The sequence below is a fragment of the Tachysurus vachellii genome, chromosome 5 (genome assembly GCF_030014155.1).
Source record: "Tachysurus vachellii isolate PV-2020 chromosome 5, HZAU_Pvac_v1, whole genome shotgun sequence".
Taxonomy (NCBI): Eukaryota; Metazoa; Chordata; class Actinopteri; order Siluriformes; family Bagridae; genus Tachysurus; species Tachysurus vachellii.
In genome coordinates this window covers 20934915-20956985 of record NC_083464.1, presented here as the reverse complement: position 1 = coordinate 20956985, position 22071 = coordinate 20934915, and the positions used below count along the sequence as shown (strand labels likewise).

The following is a 22071-nucleotide window of genomic DNA, read 5'->3' as shown; positions in this document are numbered from 1 at the left end:
CAAATCCTGAAATTACAAGGCAACAACACTTACTGTGTAAAACAACAGAGACAATCTAAGATACCTTCATTTCAAAAGAAAAACATTCAGTTGAATTTGAATAGAAATATTGTATTGTACTGACACAATGATTAAAGAACTGGGATAAGCTGTTGAATTTGAAGTATCCTGAAGAGTACTGAGTAGATGGAAAACAACTATTTTATTGAGTTTGCAAGCCTGACAATGCTTAAACAGCAGTTTACAATATCATACTCATTACAGGATATACAACAGGATTCAAAATATCAAGAGAAATGTTGTTATGGAGGCTGTATTTTCATATCTCTCTCTTTTTAAAAAGCCTATATATTCATTTGTAGAACTCCTGAAACAATTTGTAAACCTGCTGTTTTCTGCTTACAGTACTTTGGAAATGCTTAAATGCTTAAATGTTGCTAGCCGAAAATTCAGATAATTATTTCCTGTTTTACATTCTCTGTTTGTGAGCAGAGAGAGAGAGAGCGAGAGAGAGAGAGCGAGAGAGAGAGAGAGAGAGAGAGAGAGAGAGAGAGAGAGAGATAGAGAGAGAATAAATCCTGATATTCTATTCAATATCCTTAATTCTAAACATTTTCATTTACATCATAGTAATACTCAGTAGGTATAATGAATGATTATTGAATGGCAAAAATTCAGTGGTATAAGTATTAGTCATAGAGTAGTCAAAAATACAGAGCATTCTGATAATAAATATATCAAAACTCTTAGGAATAATGTCCAGTTAGCTTATAAATACACAGACATAGTGTATTGTCACTATATAAACTATTGTGCAACCAAAACACAAGCTCAGTCCACAGAGCTCTTCTTTCAGACGGTCACAGTTTTTATGACAGTCTGCTGTCCCTCACCAACCAGCACAACCTTTCCTTCGTCTCTTTCTCTTTTAATCATTCCTGTCTTCTTCATGATGAAACGAAACCCAAACACTCCAAGCATAATGCCTAAACTTAGAACTAGGACCACCAAAGCCAGAGCCAGCAGATTTGAAATTTTGCCCTCATTTAGCAGTAAATGCTCCCTCAGTCCCACACAAAGTGCACTCAGGCCAACCAAAGTGCCCCAAAACCCAAAGGCCAACATACAGGAGCTGCAGGACAGCTCAGTGCCTCCGGTTATTACAGTGACGCCTGCAACAGAGACCACCCCACTCGGGAAAGTCACAGTTTCAGACTTAGGGTCATATGTCACTGTGGGGGTCGGGTGAGGGAGTGAAGAGATATCAAGGATTGGTTCCATTGACACAAACTTTTTTTTATGAAAGTATATCTCAGTATGTTCTGTGACCAGTAACAGCAGTGTTATTAACACATTTTTTTAAGGGCACATTCATCAGGATGTTGTTGATTAGCTAAACATCAGATACTTGGATATCAGGGAAATTTCCAGTCCTCTCTAATATCAGTCCAACAGTGTAATATGACCAGAGTAAAAGTACTGTAAAAGCTGCTGTGTTTCTTCAATCAGCTTCTTCTCAAAGTTCTTCTGGTTCAGCAGGCTTTTTTTCCTGGTTTAGTTCCTGTCATTTAGACAAAGGAAATAATGATGAGCATTTATTAATGTCAAAGTCTCTCAGTAATACTGCATTATAATTTTAGGAATGCACTAGGTTTCTTTCTCAATTGCTTACATAAGGCATACTAATGCAAATCTATAAAAACTGGGAAAAATTTAAATAGCTTTTTATCAACCATACAGTGCATAATACTCTTCAACTTATTCCTATTATTAAGTCATAAAATCTTTGTAGTTTGGCCTCTGCTCAAAAAATTGGCATACTTGTAAATATATCATCCCTAAGTACTTGCTTCTAATTAGTGCCTGATATATTTTATACATTTGTACATTGCATTCAGTCTACTCTAACTTCTGCCTGTGCCAAAACAGTCTTGCTTACTAAACATGGTACATAGAACTACAGGCAGTAAAAAGTATTCATGACAATTGTCAAAAAATCCTACTACTACTTAACATGCAATGATTTTTTACTTTAATTATTTAAACATACAACATAAAATAGCAGAATCACTATGAAGAAAAAAGAATAATTAAAAGAAAACATTCCAACTTACCTTTTAACTTAGTCAGTCAAGCAAATATATCCAAAGAATTTTCTCTAACAAATTCAGTTGACATGTTAGTAACTTGCAATACATAAACTCATCCTCGTGGCTGAGAAACACTAAAGCACCGATTCTATGTACCGACTGAAAGCAAGAGCCGCCCTTTACCCAAGCTGATTCTTTTAATTACATGGGGAAAATAGGCAGATTTTAATAAGGTTTAATAATATTTTTTAAGGTTTATAATCTCTCTATAGGAGCTAAGTCTCAAAGGGAAGAATATGTACTATGATTGTGTAAAGTCAGAGACCAGGGTTTTTATTTGGCCCTTGTTATTATTTGCGTTATCACTTGTTTGTTTTCATTGCTCTTTGTGTTCAGAAGGAATTCCATGTCTGTCATTAAGCATCATTAAGACCCATTACCTCCTATTTATCTAAGTTCCACTCCCTTCCTTTTCTCCATCGCACATTGTCACTCAACACATGGTTACACTTTTAGCAACGGCATTGTTTTCTAGGCAGAAAGTTAGTTTTTTTCCTTCGAAAGAAATTTGGAGGTTTAAAGACTTTTCTGGTACTAAACCACAGTAGAATATTTTGTAACATCACTTTTCTCTCGTTTCATTGCTCTTGAGTACATGGTCCACAATAACAATTGTTTTTAGTATCATTAAATTATAGTGCTTTTAATTTTACTTAAGTTTTTTTAATTACAATATTCAAATTCATAACGTTACAAAGCAGAATTGCATTTAACCTTGGACAATTGTAAACAAATTAAACTAGTTGAATTACAGTATGTGAAAATAAGACAAACAATTACACACAGACAGTGAGACATAATCAATTTTAGCTTCCTTCTGAAAGTCTACTCTTTAGGCACCAAATTCATAGTCAACAGTAGCAATATCTGAGACAGTGGATACATATGAGCACCTCTGGAAGAATTTTTCATTTATTTTATTGCAAAGGAAACAGTGTGGGAGTGAGCTGCAATTTATGTGAGCCACACAGTATGTTGCTTCTACATGCTGAGAAGAACCTTATGTTGCTGCTCAACAATACAAACATCAGAAGAAACTCATAATTTCTATGAAAATTGCAGCTTGTTCTCCTCACTGTCCTGAGAGCTGCCTGCCCCATATCCAGCATAACCTCCAGGTCTGTAGAGAATTCAGAAACAATTAAGACTTCAAATTAACGTTTGGTAAATCAAGGTCATGTGTTTTAACTCTACAAAGAGACAACAATGGTACTGTTGACTTGCTTTTAGGTATCACATCATACCAATCACTTGTGTACCCACTAAGTGCTGAAGAAAAAAAAAGCAGTGGAAGAATACATCGAATACAAGAATACTAATCTCAAAGATGGAATAAACCATATCACAGTAAAATATAATTGCCTCTGTTACCCACGTCGCTGGTAAAACCATCTATACAAAGATTAGAACTGTTAGAGAGGCAAATGGAAGAAACTATTCAGCATGACCGCAAGACACAATTAATTGTTTGAAATTCCATATGGATTGGTAAGTTTAATTGTTTAATTGGCCAGTTTCTAAAGGTTTTATCCATTTTTGCAATACATAGTATAAGTACAGGGACAGTCCAGCTAAGCTGTCTCCCATACCATATGAGTTGGAAACAGCAAAATGGTCAAATTAGCACTTGAGGGGTGACAGGAAGGAGCATAATTGCATATGCAGTCTACGCTGACAACAAGAACCGCAAATAACCTTAATCAGATTAACATATTAACATATCATTATTCAACTTTACAATCTCAAATTATCCAGGAATGTCAAAACAGGTGGACAATGATGCATGTACCAAGTTACATTAAGCAGAACTAAGAAGGTGTATACCAATCCATGTTCAGGACTATTATTTATAGAGTATTCTAATAATAGATCTAATCTGCAAAATTTTGCGCAATGGTTTGATACAAGATGTTACATGGTAGAGTGACAAATAATTCTCTATTCTCCATTTAATAGAGAAACACTGAGTCCAGAGTCCAGTTAATTTTTTCTGTAGTTATAACCTATAGTTTGGGAACTGTAGACTGTAGATGTGTTTGGTATATATTTAAAAAAAAAAATAAATAAATAAAAGAATAACAGTCTTATAAAATTTGTAGTGTAGAAATTCAAAATAAATGTCCCACCCTCTGTTTTTTTTTATTCTTACACATATGACACAGTGAGGCTGTTTCTGAATCCAGAATCCTATGAGTTAATATTTTTTATTAATATCCACATTTTTTCATGAGGACAAAGTCTATTTAAGAATCTTACACAATCCTCTAAATCATGATCCACTATGAGTAGAGATTCTTTGGCTTATTCAAGTAAAATCTCTAGATGTCAACAGGATAAAATTAGCATAATTGTGGCCTCAAGAAGTTTATAGTTCTGGTGATGGCATAGTAATAGGCTCAAGGAAGTAATCCAATAGAAATGGGATCTCAGAGGCCAAAAATAGTTGAGCCAAAATCCCTGTTGAATTAATGGCAAATATATAGGTATATATATATACAATTAAAAAAAATTGAAATCAAAAAGCTTAATGATGTTAAGGAATATGATTATAATTATCAATAATTTGATAACATATTTTTAAGATTATAAGAAGATTATAAATAGGTTGTAATTATAAAAAATAAATTCTGCCCAATTAACATTCCAGCCAAAGGAAAAGCAACATGGATAGGACAACAAATCAATATGGGTTGAGGATGTGTGAATGGTTTCTAAATGTCATTGGTTTAGCCTCAAGAATCCTGCAGAGATGTGTGTTGACTTCATAAGAAGCCAGAAAAAAACCTTACCAGCTTCAATTTAGAGCACTGAGAGAGGATTAAATTGGGTCAGAGCCAAGAGTAATTGAAGGGAGATCCAAACATCCCAGATGGCCCTGTTTACTTTCTGCTGAAGAACAAGCAAAGCTTTATGACTAGATTTGGGTTAAAATACTGACAGTACATTAGAAATAACCAGTAGAGGACATGTGGGTCTGCAGGTTGGCTATAATTCTAAACAAACACTAATGGGAGTGGGATAATACAAGAGGAATGAGTTACTAAGTATTTCAGAAACTAACTGACTATTGACTAACTAACTGAAAATTTTCTCTAACTAACTGATTGCATAGTTTTTTAGATTGATCACTGTAACAGTTATTTTTTTAATTATGAATAGTTATTGAGTATTGAGAAAAGTTAGCAATACCTGTACGATATGTGCGATATGAAACTTAAAGTTTTACCCACTTAACAGACAGGCTGTGATTGGTAAAGTATGTGCTTTGCTCTCTAGTTAGATTTTTTAAATTGTAGAAACAGAGATTAATTCAAATCTCAACAGCTTAGGGGAGCGAAATCCACCTTTACCAGACTTAACCCTGCTGTCAGAGGTAACCACCTAATTCCTTCTCCACCCACTGTTTTATCTCACCCCCTCTTCTCCCTGCTCTATACAAGTCAGATTTGGTAATCTCTAAGAAGGCAACCATATTGCTGAAAGAAAAAATCCTATTAATTGAGAGAGTCAACCTTTGAGAGAGAGAAAGCTTCTGCCTGTGGCATTAAGATATTGCTTCTGCATCCAGGTCCAGCAATGGGAAACTCCAAGAGCAGTGCAATGTCCAAAGAGATCCTAAAAGATCTAAAGATATCAACAAATTTTTCAGAGGATGAGCTCTGCCAGTGGTATGAGAATTTCCAGAAACAATGCCCATCTGGACGCATAGCACCAGATGACTTTGAGAAAATCTATGAGCGCTTCTTTCCTGACAGCGATGCCACTACGTATGCCAAGCATGTCTTCCGATCATTTGACACAAATGACGATGGGACACTAGATTTCAAGGAGTACATAATTGCACTGCACATGACATCAGGTGGAAAAACAGAGAGGAAGCTGGAGTGGGCTTTCTCACTGTTTGATGTTGACAAGAATGGCTACATAACCAAGACAGAAGTAGCAGAAATCTGCCAGGTAAGTGCTTATGAATAACTACAAAGTCTGTAATATACAGTAAGACCACTTCAGGCAATATTGTGAATCATTTATAAGGCATAGTTTTAGTTAAATTTGATGATTTCCGCAAATAAAAATGAGAACACTGTGGGCAAAAAAAAGGGTACTGCGTTTACTATATGAATAAATTTGTTTAGCCAAAATGTTTAGCTGAATAGATATAGAGAGCGGAAAATCCTCCAAATTTTTTTGTGTCCTTTCTTAAAGGAAATTAATTACATATACAGCAGGAGAATGTTAGTTTATCATAACTAAAAATCTAGCATTGTTGTTTCAAATATATTGGCTTTTCTGTGTATGACAATTAAAAAAATACCCTGCCTAGTCTAGTGTCAATCATTGATTGAATAAACACTAATCATTGCAGATATACATATTGTAGTTAACATTTTACATGCACATGTTAGCTCACTTTGTACTTTTCTAAACATTATACTTGGTTTATTAATGTTTAGGTTGATTTTTGATTAACTAATGCAGAGTAACATGTCTATAATACTTGTTTCATTTTTTTATAGTCAATTTTGTGTTTCAGAAATAAACGTAATAAAATGTCAATTAAAGGTAAAATATAGTGGAATATTACTAGATTTACTAGTATACAAGTCTCCAGGACTATGGAAAAAGATTTTAATTATAGTCACTTTATAGTTTTTAATTATAGTCACTTTAATTATAGTCACTTTAAACTTTATAGACTACACTTTATAGTCTTTTTTTTCCAGCTTAACTAGCAGTTAAGCGCCACAATTAAGGCCAATTAATTATTAATGATTGACTTCTAAAATTTCTAAATTTGCACTGAAAGTAAAACTCCACCCTGAGGTCATTTGTGACTCAGTGGTTTAAGGCTCTGGTTTACTTGGAAAAGGTCAGGCTTCAAGCCCACACATTGCCAAGCTACCACTGTTGAACCGTTGAGCAAAACCATCTCTGCTCTGTGTATGCTGTAGCCTTCATAAAGGTTAGTGTTTTTTCAAGACTTTTTAGCTTTATATTAAGTTTTACTTAAGTAACATTATTTAACACAAACAAAACATGGAATTCAACATTAATACACCAAAAGTGATAACCAATGCCTGCATTAACCAATGTTCACACCATCTGTGAGTAAAATTACAACCTAAAATGCCCAATGTGATTCAACACATTAATTAATGTTTTAGTTAGTATTTTACATTTTTTCACACTTTGTATTGACTCAACTTGTATATAAAATAGACTTGAAATTGGGATTATACACCATATGGTCTAAAATTTGTGAACACACAACTATCACACCCATATGTGCGATTTTGGAGTGAGGTCATAGAGATTTGTACACAAAAGCATTAAAGTGGTTATTCACTGATGTCATGCTGATCTGGTGTGCAGTTGGGATTTCAGTTTATGAGTAGGGTTGAGGTCAGGGCTCAGTGCAGGCCACCATTTGTCCACTCCAACCTTGGCAAACCATGTCTTCATGGACCTTTACCAGGGAAAATGTAAAATGTAGTATGCGGGTAAAAATGATCTCAGTATAAATAAACCTGTTTTTGAACGTGTCTAAAATGTATCTAAACAAATGGCATTGTGAAGACCTAGAAGCGGTCACCCTATACTGTAAATAGTTGCTTACACGATGCTACCACTACCATGCTTCTCTGTGTGGATAGTGCCTTCATTTCTTTGTCACAAATTATTGCAAACTCTAAACAGGATTATATATAGCACACCACTCTTGAATAAAGCCCAGATTTTTTGCAGTGTCCAGGCTATTATTGTCCTGTGAACAGCATCTGTCTGAGATGTGGATCTCTCTATCTCCTTCAGAGTTGCCCATGGCTTCTTAGTTGCTTACCTGCTCACTGACTTTTGATGGACATCCTCTTCTAGGCAGTCAGAGATCAGGCATAATGTTTACATTTTTTAAATAACAAATTTAATGTTGCTCCATGGGGAACTGGGGATTGGGACATGTTTTATAACCAAACCCTGACTGCTAATTTTTCAGAAGTTTTTGAACTTCCCTGGTCTTCATGATGCTGTTTCATTGGCTATGTTCTTTATGTAAAGATGAAACTGTTACCGCATTTTTCTGTCATTTCTTCATATTTCTTTCCTCTCCACCCCTTAGGCCATTTTTAAGATGATTCCCAAGGAAGACCAAGAGAAGCTTCCAGCAGATGAAAACACACCAGAGAAGAGAGCAGAGAAACTATGGGGGTATTTTAACAAAAAAGACAATGGTAAGATTCAGAGCAGGGTGATATAAACTTTGTATTACAAATTATTACATATAAATGGTTTTTAAAATGTTGTTATTATGAAGTTAAACAAAAAATTTCTCTCTCTGTTTTCTCAGAGCGGTTGGCTGAAGGGGAATTTGTTCAGGGGGTGATGGATAATGAAAATGCCCTCCACCTAATCCAGTATGAGCCCATTAAATAAACAAACAAAAAAGCTGGACCCATTCTAGGGCCTCCAGTTACTTTGTAAATACTATTATTTTCTGTTTCTTTAATGTTGGCAGTTGCGGTAATTGTTGTGTGTTCAGTTCAGTAATACACACAAGTACTCATGTACAGTACTCCTAAACAGCTTGATCATGCATTCATAATGCAAACAGGTATTCAAAATGCATAAATATCTCAATGACACACACTTTTATTGGACCAGGATGTTGCTGGACAATGTGACTAGAAAGGCATTTCATTTTGATGTTTTCTATATAAAGATACTGGTGGAATTTATTATTTATTATATTAGCTTATTATGTATTAGATTTGCATGCAATCTGTTGTATATTGATCTCTAGTGCCACCAAGAGGTGGCAGCTGTTTGAACTTTAGGCAAAGTAGGCATTTAAATATTGTGTCTGTCTCATTTATTACTGATGAAATAAAATTTTAAGTAAATGCAGTGTGAGTTTTTGAGACGTCTCTGTAAAGCCCACATATGTCTTTTAGATTTACTGTATGTACAGTGTATGTTGTTTATAGTCGATTTCACTAGACATCATACCAGAGAACTCTCTGTGATCATGTTTCCACATTTGATTGTCTGAGTAATTTGTGATTAAATGTGGAAATATGTGATAGATTATCACATAAACACATATGAATGGTTTATGTAATAATGTAATCACATGTGCAAAGAAAATCATTCAGCTGTGGAAAATCACACCACGCACCCCACATGTAAAAAATGAACACATGGGAATATGTCTACTACAGATCAAGAGCAGTTCTAGAAAAATAACAGCAAATACATTCTGAAATTAATGCTTTTTGCTTTTATCCCATCCGAGTTTAATCCACTCAATATCTAATCACATTTCATTTAAAAGGGAACTCTGTGTCCAGACTCAAACATCATTCCATTTATCAAGCCTTCTGCATACAGAGACCCTCAGCATTAGAATTTCACTTAAGTTTCAATAGCACTGTGAGTCTGTTCCCTCACTGTCTATGGCCTCTTCCATGTAATCCATCTCCCTCTCGCAGTCCTCACACTCCTCAGGTTTGCATCCTTCTATCAGCACTACTTCTGCCTTCATTTCCATACTCTCATGCTCTAGCCACACACTATCAATCACAACAAAAGGCTGCTGTAGGCCACTGACAGAGTAGATTCCACCTCCTGAAACCACCTCCTCATAGGAAGGAGCTGCGCATGTTTCCTCCAGGTGTAGTCTCTTTCGACGGTGAATCTCAATGATAGTCTTGGTGTAGGAGTTGAAGGTGAGTACAGCAGCACCCATACAGCAGCTAAAAGACACCCAGGCCATGCTGAAAAGGAATGGAGAAAACAATTAATAATGAAAATTTTAAAGTGGAAAAAGAAGAAATGATCAATGAGATGTAAGTGAAGGAGATGAAAGAGTAGAAAAACATGGCTAGAAGTCTCATCGTGGCACAGCAGCACCTTTAACACTTGAGAAGTCTGAAGAGAAATAAGCTGTCCATAAATCTTGTGTTGAAAGTGTGTTCTAGACGGCCTTCTGACAAGATCTACCAGGACTGATCAGAAGGCTCAATAACAGGTATTCAAAATAGCTCTGTTCTTCTACCATTCCGGAAGGCTTCGCACCTACAAAAGCATGCACAGTAACAGTTTCTTCCTAAGAGCCATTTCACATCTGAACTCTGAATTCACAACAACACAGTCCAGCAACACCGTTTGTGAGATGCCTTACTCAGAGCAACTTACAGAAGTGCTTTGAAGTCTTTCTCAATGAAAAAATGAGTACTGGCTCACTAGGACACAGACTAAGAATACCATCATTTTAAACTCTGTTGAGATATAATATTCAATGAAATTTCTAAAAGTGTTAATGATACTTCAGCAAGAGGTAGATCTTTAGACATTGTTTGAAGACAGTAAGTGACCCTGTGCTGTTTGGACATCCTGAGGAAGGTCATTCCACCACCTAGTTGCCAAAAGAGAGAAGAGTCTTGATGCCTACCTACATTGTACCCTGTAAGATGGTAGGAGTAATAAAGTGCTTTACCATTAGAGAGTGATGGCCCATTTTTGGTTTTGTGACCAAGCATCAGTGTTTTAAATCTGTAGGCAGCTACAAGAAGCCAACTATACAAATACAGTGGGCTGGGGAGGGAGAATTTAGGATTGTTGAAAACAAATCACAAAAGTGCATTCTGGATCAGTTGCCAAGGCTAAATGGGGCTCAGAGACAAATTTGCCATTAGCAAGCTACAGGAGTCCAGTCTAGAAATGACAAGGGACTGAAAGGACACCACAAATAATTCCTGTGTACAATACAAAACTCAGGCTTATATTATGTTATATTACATTAGATTCTTTTAAGATTAGATTAGATTAGATTATACAGTATGTCCTACATATGCAATATTTCTTTGTGATGTACTGTACTTTGTATTACCTGTATTTGTCTATTTATTGCCATTTCTATTATACAGAGTGTTTTTGTATGATTATATTTTACTATTTACTATTACTATTATACAAACTCTATTTGTAAATTTAGTAATTGAATTGTTTTAGGGTATCACTAAAAATAATTTCAATAAACCTTTAATCATTGTAAATGGAAATTCTATTGTGAATTTCCCCATGTGTCATTGAGTACTGTATGTACACTGTAATTAATATTAAAGAAATGAATGAGTACACTCACGCAAAAGACCAGCCATAGTCCCAGGTCTGAGGTCTCCAGGCTTTGGGTCCTATAATTACAGTCACCTGGAAAACTGTGGTGTACATCATGTGGGCCATCATCCCAGTTAGGCCTGAGAAAGAGATGCGAAGGACATAAATCTCCAAATAAGAAAAACAAAAACATGGAAATTTTTTTGCAAATGTTTATGAAACAAATAATAACAGAAAACCCTGGCTTCGCCTCGTACCTGAAAGCACAGTGCATAAGGCTGCAAATGCGTTGATTTTGAGTGCATGCATTTCTTTATTCAAACAAAGAACCTCCAACCACATCAACAGAAAGCCTGTCCCCAACAGACCGATGTATATGAACTCAGATATCATAGACAACCAGAGAACACCTTCAACAGATACAAAAGTAAGAGGATTCATGCATACATATCTATATAAATCTTTTCAGATAGATACTGATTCTTAATATTTTCTTACCATGTGTATCTTCAGGAGTCAGATCTAAAAACCTGCGACATCGCTCCCCTGTAGAATAACAGTCAAAGCATTTCCTTGGAATATACATTACTAAAACATTTCCATATATAGGCATTTACATTGGAATTGTGATGTGTATTCTGTTGGTAATTCTTCCATATTCCATCTTTCTCTACTCAACCTCTGCAAATTTTGCTTGGTAGGGATCTCTTACCATCAGCATGTTTCTCACAAGATTTCCAGAATCCTGCGTGGAAGTAGCGAAACATGTATTTATCCTCTCCTGTTTCCCAAATGTACTGCACAGCATTAGCCAGCTGTGTCTGTTGGGTCTTAGTTAGCACTTCCGAATGGTTTTGTGATACTGTTCCATTAGAAGGAAGCTCTAGGCAGACAAAGTGATTAAAGGTCAGATATCTCAAGTTAGAACAAGTCCAAAATATTTCTTTAAATAATAGCACTGAAGTCAAGAATTCATGTCTAAGAAACAGAGTGTATAATCTCTGTGACCTTATGGCAAAATTATACACATTTGACATGTGATAATATGTTTTTCACATGTTCTTCACCGTGTTGTGCTATGCTATACAATTGTGACTTCAAGTAAATGTGAAAATAATTATATGTGGAAAATAAAATAACATGTTCATACATGGGAAAATTAACACATGCAGAGTGAACTTGCAAAAAGCTAAATGGTGGGAAAGAAAGAAAGAAAGAAAGAAAGAAAGAAAGAAAGAAAGAAAGAAAGAAAGTCACACTGAAACAGAAAACTAAACATCTCCATTTATGTCCTGGATGCATAATTCGCTCACTTAACAGGTCATTGTGTGTGTGTGTGTGCACGCGAGTGTGTGTCTCTTCCTTTAATCAGATATTTGAATGGGATTTGAGCTTAAGCTGTAGGTTTAGTGAATATCATCTCAGAGAGTAATTTAGGAGATCAGAGGTAGTGCCAAAATCTGACAAGCTTAAAACACTACAGATCAGACAGATTAAATGCATTTCAATTATGTTCATACTCAATCTAATTTAAAATCTCACTTGTATTCATTGCAATCTGCTTATTGCATGAACCAAAGTGAGAGAACAATTTGCACTGCAATTCTAAACAGATATTCGTGATATTATGTTAAATAATGTCAGTACTACAAAAATATTAAGTTGATTATTATTATTATAAAACAAATATAAGTTTATTAATACTATTTTTGGACATTTTATTAAGTATAAGGTTGAAATATGTGTCTTGTAGTGGTAGATAATTTAAGTTCCTTCTACACAATTCTAGAATCATATTTTGGGTATAGACTATTATAAAGCCTTGTGTATGCTTCATGACAATTTTGAGGTGTAGATTCAAGCCATTTTTTTGGCCATAACTTTCTCTTTCAGCAAATTCACTGTGAACAAATTTACAACTCTTACTTGTTCCTGTTCAAAAATGTCCACTAAATTAAACTTATATAAAAATCAGATTAATTTTTTTAAAATTTCTTTTGCATAAATCGGTTAATCAACCTGATCAAAACTCATACCTGATAAAAATACATTTATTTTACATTTACTTATTATGTTTCGAAGATTACTAACACCATTGCATTGTTTTTGTGCAGCATCAGATTTACATTTTTTCTCCCTCACTTGCTGTTTTTGTCTGTTTTTTCCCCAGTGACTGCTTTTATAACCACATTTTTTCATTGCACAGCCATGACGTGAAAAAACATGCATTCTTGCTTGTTAATGGTTCCCTCTGCTGGAAAGAGGCAGCAAGACATTAGCAAATGTTAAGGTTGAAATGATCAAAAAAAAAGTCTCTGGGTCATTCCTGTGACAGTAAAAGTTCACTAAAACTCCACATAGACTGGAATTATAAATAACCTGGGCTGAGACTTTAGCTTCAATGAAGAAAGAAACTGAAGGCTTGTGATGTTAATATGTGGTTAACTCTATGTTTCTGAAAGAATCACTATCTGCTGTGCTGAAATCAACCTTTTAGGCTTTTTAGTAATCTTGTGCTGGAGGTTTTAGTCCTCGATATCTATTTGACACTACTAAGTGTGACAAAAAATACACTCAGGACTTTATTGGTAAACAATCAAACAAATAAATAATTGGGAAAATATCAAATAAAATACAATTATTATTACAGTATTATTTCTTGTTGCTTTCAGTGACTAAGCAGGAAGAAATAAGAAAATGTGTATTGTTGTTATTATTCATTCATTCATTTTTCTACCGCTTATCCGAACTACCTCGGGTCACGGGGAGCCTGTGCCTATCTCAGGCGTCATCGGGCATCAAGGCAGGATACACCCTGGACGGAGTGCCAACCCATCGCAGGGCACACACACACACACTCTCATTCACTCACGCAATCACACACTACGGACAATTTTCCAGAGATGCCAATCAACCTACCATGCATGTCTTTGGACTGGGGGAGGAAACCGGAGTACCCGGAGGAAACCCCTGAGGCACGGGGAGAACATGCAAACTCCACACACACAAGGCGGAGGCGGGAATCGAACCCCCAACCCTGGAGGTGTGAGGCGAACGTGCTAACCACTAAGCCACCGTGCCCCCCTATTATTATTATTATTATTATTATTATTATTATTATTATTATTATTATTATTATTATTATTATTATTATTTATTTGTTTGTTTGTTTATTTATTTATTTTTTAATTGATTTTTTGCTGTTGTTGTTGTTGTTGTTGTTGTTGTAGTAAGTACATCTAGAGCTAATCTGCACATCACTCTGTTTTGATTCTGCTCTTTTCACACGTTTTGTTACCTGGTTGCACTGCGCCCACTGCAAAACGCTGGCTGTTGTTCTGGCTGCATTTCTCCAATTTAACCGGTGAGAGGCAGAGCGGTTTCACTACTTTCTGTGTTCCCTCACACCAGTAGGAGGTGCAAAAGGCCAGTATAGATAAAACCAGCGCAAGAGAGGTCAAAGAGAGGCAGAGAAGAGAACGGGAGCGGCGAGGCATGTGCTCCAACATACTCACATTTGGTTCATCTGCAAAGAGAAGACCAAAAAGCCCATGATAATAATTATTCAATTGTTCATTCAATAAATAGGTTATTTTTGTTCAGGATGGGGAAGATTCTGATCTGGAAATTGTTAAATTATAGTGGGAAAACCAATAAGAAATTAAGGATGGATTTATAGGGATGAAGGGAATCCTTAAAGCTGCTTGGTGTTTAAGATGCTTCCTTCTAAGGGATGAAGTGAACCCACATCATGCAGCACAATGTCCTAGAACATAAGCATTTAAGCACCTAGAACTTAATCTGTCGTGTGTCTGTGTAAAAAAACATTCATATAAGAGCAAATAGCCCAGGCATAGACAACAAAGTAAAAAAACATACATATAAGAGCAAATAGCCCAGGCATAGACAACAAAGTAAAAAAAACATACATATAAGAGCAAATAGCCCAGGCATAGACAACAACAAAGTAAAAAAAAACATTCATATACGAGCAAATAGCCCAGGCATAGACAACAAAGTAAAAAAAACATACATATAAGAGCAAATAGCCCAGGCATAGACAACAACAAAGTAAAAAAAAACATTCATATAAGAGCAAATAGCCCAGGCAGAGATGACAACAAAGTAAACAAGAGAAAATAAGAAAGCAGCATAATTAAACACTCACGTTGTGTCTCATTTGCTTCCTCTTAAGATATTACAGATATGCCACAAATTCAGGCAGCTTCTGAAAGTTGTTTATAGTTTAAAATTAAACATTTAAAAAATACATCTATTTATTAACACAGTTTTTCTACAAAAGCCTGATGCTGTAATTATTGGCACCTTTACAATTAATATTTTGTGACAATACCGAGAATAACAGCACCGAGCCACATCCTGTGACATCAAACAGGTTAGAGACACTTGTAGAAGTATTGTGACGCACTTCTCCATGCAGAACTTCCCTCTTCAGTTCACATCCCATGCTCTCTCAGTAGGATACAAAAACAGAGGCTGAGATGATTGTTGCAACGGATTGTTGCAATGATTTTTGTGTTGATTTAAGCAATTCTTTGTTGATTTGGAAGAATGCTTAGTTTATCATGATGAAATCTATGGACAAATCTTATGGGGCCAAAAGTTTACTGTAGGTATCAGATACTTTTCTTTGTTTGCTGTTCCCTTTTTGTGGCCTAATAGTGAATTAGTTGAAAGTGTTCCTGATCCCCGAAAGTTCGATTTTGGTTCATCTGTACACAACACACAATGCCAGTGCTGGTGTCCTAGCCTGGTGACTTTTAGATGTTGCATTTTTTGAGATGTTCTCAGGAATAGCGTCTTTCTTGCAATTCCTCCACACAGCTTGATGTTATAAAAGTGGTGTTTATCAGTGGCATAAAAGTTGATTAAACTTGATCACTGCCTCTCCCATTCATTAATAGGCTTTAGGAATATCAATACTTTGGGCACATATATTTCAAGAGATTTTTGCAGATACATATTTTCTCTTTTTGTTTGTATGGAGAACATATTGTAAATACTGTAATATTTATTTTAGACATTTCTTTTTGCCCAGAACTGCAAAAAAATTCTGCACAGCATGACATCTTTTTTTTTTTTTTTTTTTTTTACTGTTTTCCCCTCAAGTGTTGTTCTGCTAACGATCAGTATTCAAATACAATATTTATGTACTTTCTATATTTTCCATCAAATTCCATTTTTATTGTAATTCTATTCTACTTCCATTATTAAAACCCAGACAGTCAAAAAATAATTTCAATGCATGTCGTAATGGGTGTGATTGTGTATGTGACCAATAAAATTTTCATTTAAATGCAAGTTAGTTCTTGTTGGAAAGCTACTGAAAGGCTGGGAAATGTGAGACTACAAATTCTGTGGTATATAAAATTATATACATTAAATAATATATATAGGAAACCAAACTTCATTCTTAAAAAATCTTTAAAAAGATTTACACAGGTTTCTGAGTGCAACCCAGCAAGACATTCGAGTCTTTATAAGTTTGTCTGAATAATTGTATTATAACATTATAACAAAAATGACTTATTGAAATAAAATTATAATACAGATTACTTACAACTCAAAAGTAAATTACTATAATAATAATAATAATTATAATAATAATAATAATAATAATAATAATAATTTAGAAGGTTACAATTATGTGCATGAGCCTAACATATGTGCATAACATTATCATTTCCAATTGCTGAATAAAATACACTTTGCTTATTGAATAAACTATTTACAAAAACATTAAAAAAAATCCTTTCCTACCTCCAGAAACAAGTACACAATGAACAATTGGGAATGAATTTAGTTCCCTTAGTTCCCTTCCCAGTCCACCCTTTGTCTCCGTTTCCTATTTTCTGGGAAGAGCAGAGCAAAAAATGGCCTTTAGCCATGCAGGGAAGCAAGCTACATGTTTTTAGCCTCTCACACTTATCAGGCTTTCACTCATTTTCTCTACATGCCTTCACAAATCTCCTCATTTTTTAATCCCTCCATCTGTTAGTCAATCTTTTCTTGTTTTGCTCAGACTTTCATTCCTTGCATTCGTACTGTTTCCACTCTGCCAGTGTGATTACACTTTTACTGCACATGAGTGCAAATCACATGCAGAGCTCTCTAAATCATCCAAATATTAACAAGATTTTACACTAGACATTGGGAGTTTTTAAGGATATGACAGCTGCATGGTAATCCCTTGCCTCAGCAACCAACTAATATGTTGCAAGAGGAAAACAAAAAAGAAAGATAAAAGAAAAGAAAAGAAACATAATTTGTTTACATAGTAATTTATTTACATTTATTACATAAAGAAAATTAACAAATAATTAGTAATTATAAAAATTGACAAGAACGCTGAGATATGTTTATTTGAGTGTGTGAGTGTGAGAGAGTGTGTGTGTATGTGCATGTTTGCGTGTGTGTGGTCATCCCCAGGCTTGTGACTTGCAATAATGAAGAACAAGTTTCCCATCACTGCCAAAACACTGAAAGCATAAAAACAGAACAGTGACGCGCACACACACACACACACACATATATATATACATATATATATACATACATTATATATATATATATATATATATATATATATATATATATATATATATATATATATATATATATATATATATATATATATAAAATACAAATATTTAAATTCTAATTATATTTAACTCCAAAACCACATCCAGAAACATTAATTCATTATGTAAATCATATTCAGTTTAACTTTTCTCCAATTTTTTATATTATCTCTTCTTAATGTTTTGAACAGGTAATGCTAATGTTTTTTTTTGTTTGTTTTTTTGTTTTTACATTTTGTTTGAAAGCATGTGTTATGGCATCACACCTAAAACATTTGCTGGTTTTATAAAATGGTTGTTAATCATGAATTCCTCTCCCACATGTTACAGTTTTACATAAAAAATAGAGAGTTGGAGAGTTGAGAAATAAACGTTAAGGCATGTGGTTTTGACCTAATGCACATCCACAGGCCATGTGTTGGCAGTGCTTCAGCTGAGGTGTTAGCAGAAATGGTTTAATAATTGCTTACCTACATAGGTCTTTACCGGATATACACATAGACTGTAATTTTTCTCTATCCCTCTCATAATTTTGTTACTACTAAAAGACACATGCTTGCTCTCAATTTTTTTTTTACTATAGATCCTTGAAAACCAAGTTTTATTTAATTTATCTATAAGTAGAAGTTATTTTTTAGTTTTGAAACCTCGTGGCTGAGTCATTGTGGTCAAGTCATCCATAATATTCAAAAAACATCATTACATCTTGAGTCTGGCAGCATAGTACAGACAATGATATCACATGTAAAAGATGAATGTTTGTATACATTCGGTGTCATAAAGAAATAGTGAACAATGTGAGCTGTTACAAATCACACTATGATCATCATAGGATTACACTCTTAGACATGCACGTCATATGACAAAAATAGGAGTGTAATCCAATATTAAATGAAGACACAGACCAAATTTCAGATTACGACATATGATCATTATACTTATTACACAAATAATTTACAGAACTCAAACATGTCCACTACTTCCTAAATTAATAATCCAGAGCAAAACAAGCATTATTCATGCCCAAATTGTAACACTTACATCGAAAAGGACACCGACTTCTTGGTCTGGTGATGGCGCAAATGACTGATTGACATAAATTAACTGTACAAAAAAGTGACAAAAGAGTGGCATGTAAGACATCACAGCAAATTTGACCAGTTTTTGTCAATTTCACTGTATGGCATAATATAATAATCAATTGCTGACACAATATCACTGTATGAATTTTGTGTGTGATAAAATGAAGGGTACCAGTTGTTCGCTGGGCTCGAGTTTAAGAAAGCGTGAGATGAACTGAGCGAGAGACTGAATAGTCCTTCCTCTCTCAACTGCCCATTTCTTAGTCTTCATAATAGGCGTGTCTCCTACTGCCTTTAACAGAACATCGACTGGGATAGAAAAAAAAACACAGACACAGGTAGGCCTGCCATTATTATTACATAGCACACAACTAATTTGTTGATCATAACTGTTTGAGCTGATCGCTATTAAGATGATCATGAGCTTGAATTCCTGGCTCTCTGGAGTTTTACATGTTCTTCCCACATTCATGTGGGTTATGTGCAGATTTTCAAGATTCCTCTTATCTATATGTTGGACTGGCTATGCTACATTGTCCTCAAGTGTGAATGCGTGTGTGTGTGTTGTGTCATGTCAACACTGGCTTCACATGCACTGTTTAATCCACTCTCAATTCACCTTAACCCCGACTAAAGCTTTTTGCAGATGACAAACATATGATCTATTCTTAAGATATTGCATTATTTCTTTACACAATTTCTGCTGTTATGTATTTATTGTTAATTGTGTATTTCAGTAATAATTAATTTAATTTTAAGTAATTGTGTATTTCAGTTTTTATACTCTAGTTACGTTTGGGATGATGCCTTCCCTTTGTGGTTTTGTTTAGAGTGGAAAGAGCAAATTATATTGTATTTATGCACATATAAAATCTTTATAAATAGCTTTTTCAAAATTTCAAAAATATTCAAAGCCACATTAAGAAATTTAACAGTTCCTTTTTTTCTGGAGCTTGTGTCATGCATGTGGTAATTGTAAAGAGCTGACTGACTGACTGAATCAGAGATTCTTGGCTTGGATTGAAAATGATTAGTTAAAAACTTTAATGATTAGTTAAGGTAAATAATGTGGTATCCTTGACTCATTATTTATATTCTGACCTTTTAAAGTTACTTCAAATGTTATATTGACGACAGTAGATGTTAAATTAATACTTGTCAGCTTGTTCATCTTATGTCATTAAAATTCACATTAGTGAACCATCTACCAGGCAATGTTTATTTTTAAATGTTTATACAGCTGTAAGTTCCTTTCTTTTCTACGTTAACACACATTGTTGCTTAACAGCTAGCAAACTTGTATTTACAACTCAATTAGCTCTACTATTGGTTAAAAAGCAAACAACTCTGACATTTCATTCGCTCCTCGTCCTGTCAATCAAGCATCGCGGAAGTAACTCTCTCACCGATCACAGATACATCACGCTATCAGGATAACTAGCTGGCTTTTCCAAACCCAGCCTAGTGTGTAGATTAAAAACCTACTCTTTTTCTTTTCCTCCGTCTTTGCAGTGTCTCCGGAATCTGCTGCGACATTATGTTGATTCTGTGTAGATGATTCTTCTTTTTGTGGTTCTGTGGGAGATTCTGCGTTGTCTGACATCATCCAGCTTGAAAATATAATAGCTACTGCTCGAAAAAGAGGTTTCAAAATAAAAGTCCCAACGCGTAGCCTAATAGTTTTTATTCTTCTTAAAACTATCCTTTGACATTATCATTGAATAATTTACGAGTAAGAAATCATCTATTTGACAGAAAAGTATGTTTAATTAAAACAAAAACCTAAATAGCCTCTGGACCTAGACAACAGTTCCCAAGACTTTACAGGACATCCTGATTTTAGCTAACATTCAAGAAGCTTTTATTGTTTTATTACTGCAATACACATTGACATGAAACAACATTCTTCCAGGACCATGGTGCTACATAAACTGCAGAAAATGCACATAAATTCTGTGTGCAAATTTGTGCAAACAGTGCAAGACAGAAGACAGTGCATAACGACAGTACAATGCACTACACGATAGTAGAATTCACTATTCTACAATATAGTAGTGTGCAAAGAGCAGATCTGACCAGTATACAGTTCTGTAGGATGCAAGTAAGGATGCATCAGTTTTAGATATAACACAGTTAGCAGCAGTTTTGTAGCATTAAAAAATTATGTGCAAAAATTGTGAATGCAGAGATGTACAGTTCAATGTGAGTGTGGGTTTGTGTTTGTTTTACACAGTTACAGTTACACACTGCTTGTGAGAGCCCTAATGCTTCTGTACCTTTTTACAGATGGCAGGAGGGTGAAGAGTGTGTGTCAGGGGTTTGTGGGGTCATTCACAATGCTGATGGCTTTGAGAGGATGCAGCATGGTGTATAGGTCCGTGATTGATAGAAGAGAGACTCAGATGCTTTCTCAGAAGTTTCTAAAGGTTATGCATCTTAACCAACAACAATGAAGTACTGTCTGACAGGTCTCTTGGTATTTTGCCTGTGGTCATCACCTAAATGGTTTATTCATTCATCTACAATTACCAATTTATCATGGTGAAGGTCATGGTGGATCAGGAGCCAACTCCAAGACCACCAGCCATGGAGCAGGAATACACCCCAGATAAGAGATCAGTATATTCCACACACACATGCACACACTCATTCAAATATATGGGTAAAGCCATTTTGCCTTATGACATGTTTTTGGGAAGAAAGTGGAACCTGGAAACCCAGAAGAAACATATGCATATACAGCAAGAAAACATGTAAATCTCTGCAAACACAGTAAGCTCAGGATTTAACCTAGGATCCTGGAGCTGTGAGGCAGCGACACAAATTACATTGCGACAACTCTCTACAGCTCTATTTAGGAGCCATTTTCTCTTTCATATTCTCTAAATTTCTTTTGAAATTCATCCAGGGAGATTTAATTTATGTCATTTCATCGGCAGATTGTTGACCCCAAAATCTAGGACTGGCAAACTTAATAGTACAAATTGGCACAAACCCAACTGTGAATTGCAACTATAAGTTTAACTTGTTTGATGTTTTAACTAATGGCAGGAGGTGTCTTGACCTGCATTCTGGAACTCTCTCTACCTGCTAGAAAATGATGATATGAACATACTATATGACCAA

The 22071-nt window shown here is 35.0% G+C and overlaps 4 protein-coding genes across 4 annotated transcripts; 1 reads left to right on the top strand and 3 right to left on the bottom strand.

Moving 5' to 3' along the window:
• Positions 1–183: 183 nt before the first annotated feature.
• Positions 184–2405, bottom strand: LOC132845955 (transmembrane protein 100-like). Its single transcript, XM_060870385.1, has 2 exons — positions 2115–2405; positions 184–1561 (listed from the first exon to the last, which is right to left on the bottom strand). Exon 2 carries the CDS (start codon positions 1279–1281, stop codon positions 853–855), a length of 429 nt encoding a protein of 142 aa, XP_060726368.1. The 5' UTR covers positions 1282–1561; positions 2115–2405; the 3' UTR covers positions 184–852.
• A 3180-nt stretch (positions 2406–5585) lies between these two features.
• On the top strand, positions 5586–8650 carry rcvrn2 (recoverin 2). Its single transcript, XM_060870380.1, has 3 exons — positions 5586–6107; positions 8266–8377; positions 8494–8650. The coding sequence occupies exons 1-3, from the start codon at positions 5727–5729 to the stop codon at positions 8577–8579; spliced, it is 579 nt and encodes a 192-aa protein (XP_060726363.1). The 5' UTR covers positions 5586–5726; the 3' UTR covers positions 8580–8650.
• A 496-nt stretch (positions 8651–9146) lies between these two features.
• On the bottom strand, positions 9147–17428 carry si:ch211-149k23.9 (germ cell-specific gene 1-like protein). Its single transcript, XM_060870379.1, has 7 exons — positions 17043–17428; positions 14560–14787; positions 11974–12144; positions 11760–11807; positions 11519–11671; positions 11290–11401; positions 9147–9919 (listed from the first exon to the last, which is right to left on the bottom strand). Exons 2-7 carry the CDS (start codon positions 14768–14770, stop codon positions 9565–9567), a joined length of 1050 nt encoding a protein of 349 aa, XP_060726362.1. The 5' UTR covers positions 14771–14787; positions 17043–17428; the 3' UTR covers positions 9147–9564.
• Positions 17429–17547: 119 nt separating this feature from the next.
• atg12 (ATG12 autophagy related 12 homolog (S. cerevisiae)) lies at positions 17548–20600 on the bottom strand. The gene is made up of 4 exons (XM_060870381.1): positions 20431–20600; positions 19118–19254; positions 18905–18967; positions 17548–17761 (listed from the first exon to the last, which is right to left on the bottom strand). The coding sequence occupies exons 1-4, from the start codon at positions 20549–20551 to the stop codon at positions 17702–17704; spliced, it is 381 nt and encodes a 126-aa protein (XP_060726364.1). The 5' UTR covers positions 20552–20600; the 3' UTR covers positions 17548–17701.
• Positions 20601–22071: the final 1471 nt, after the last annotated feature.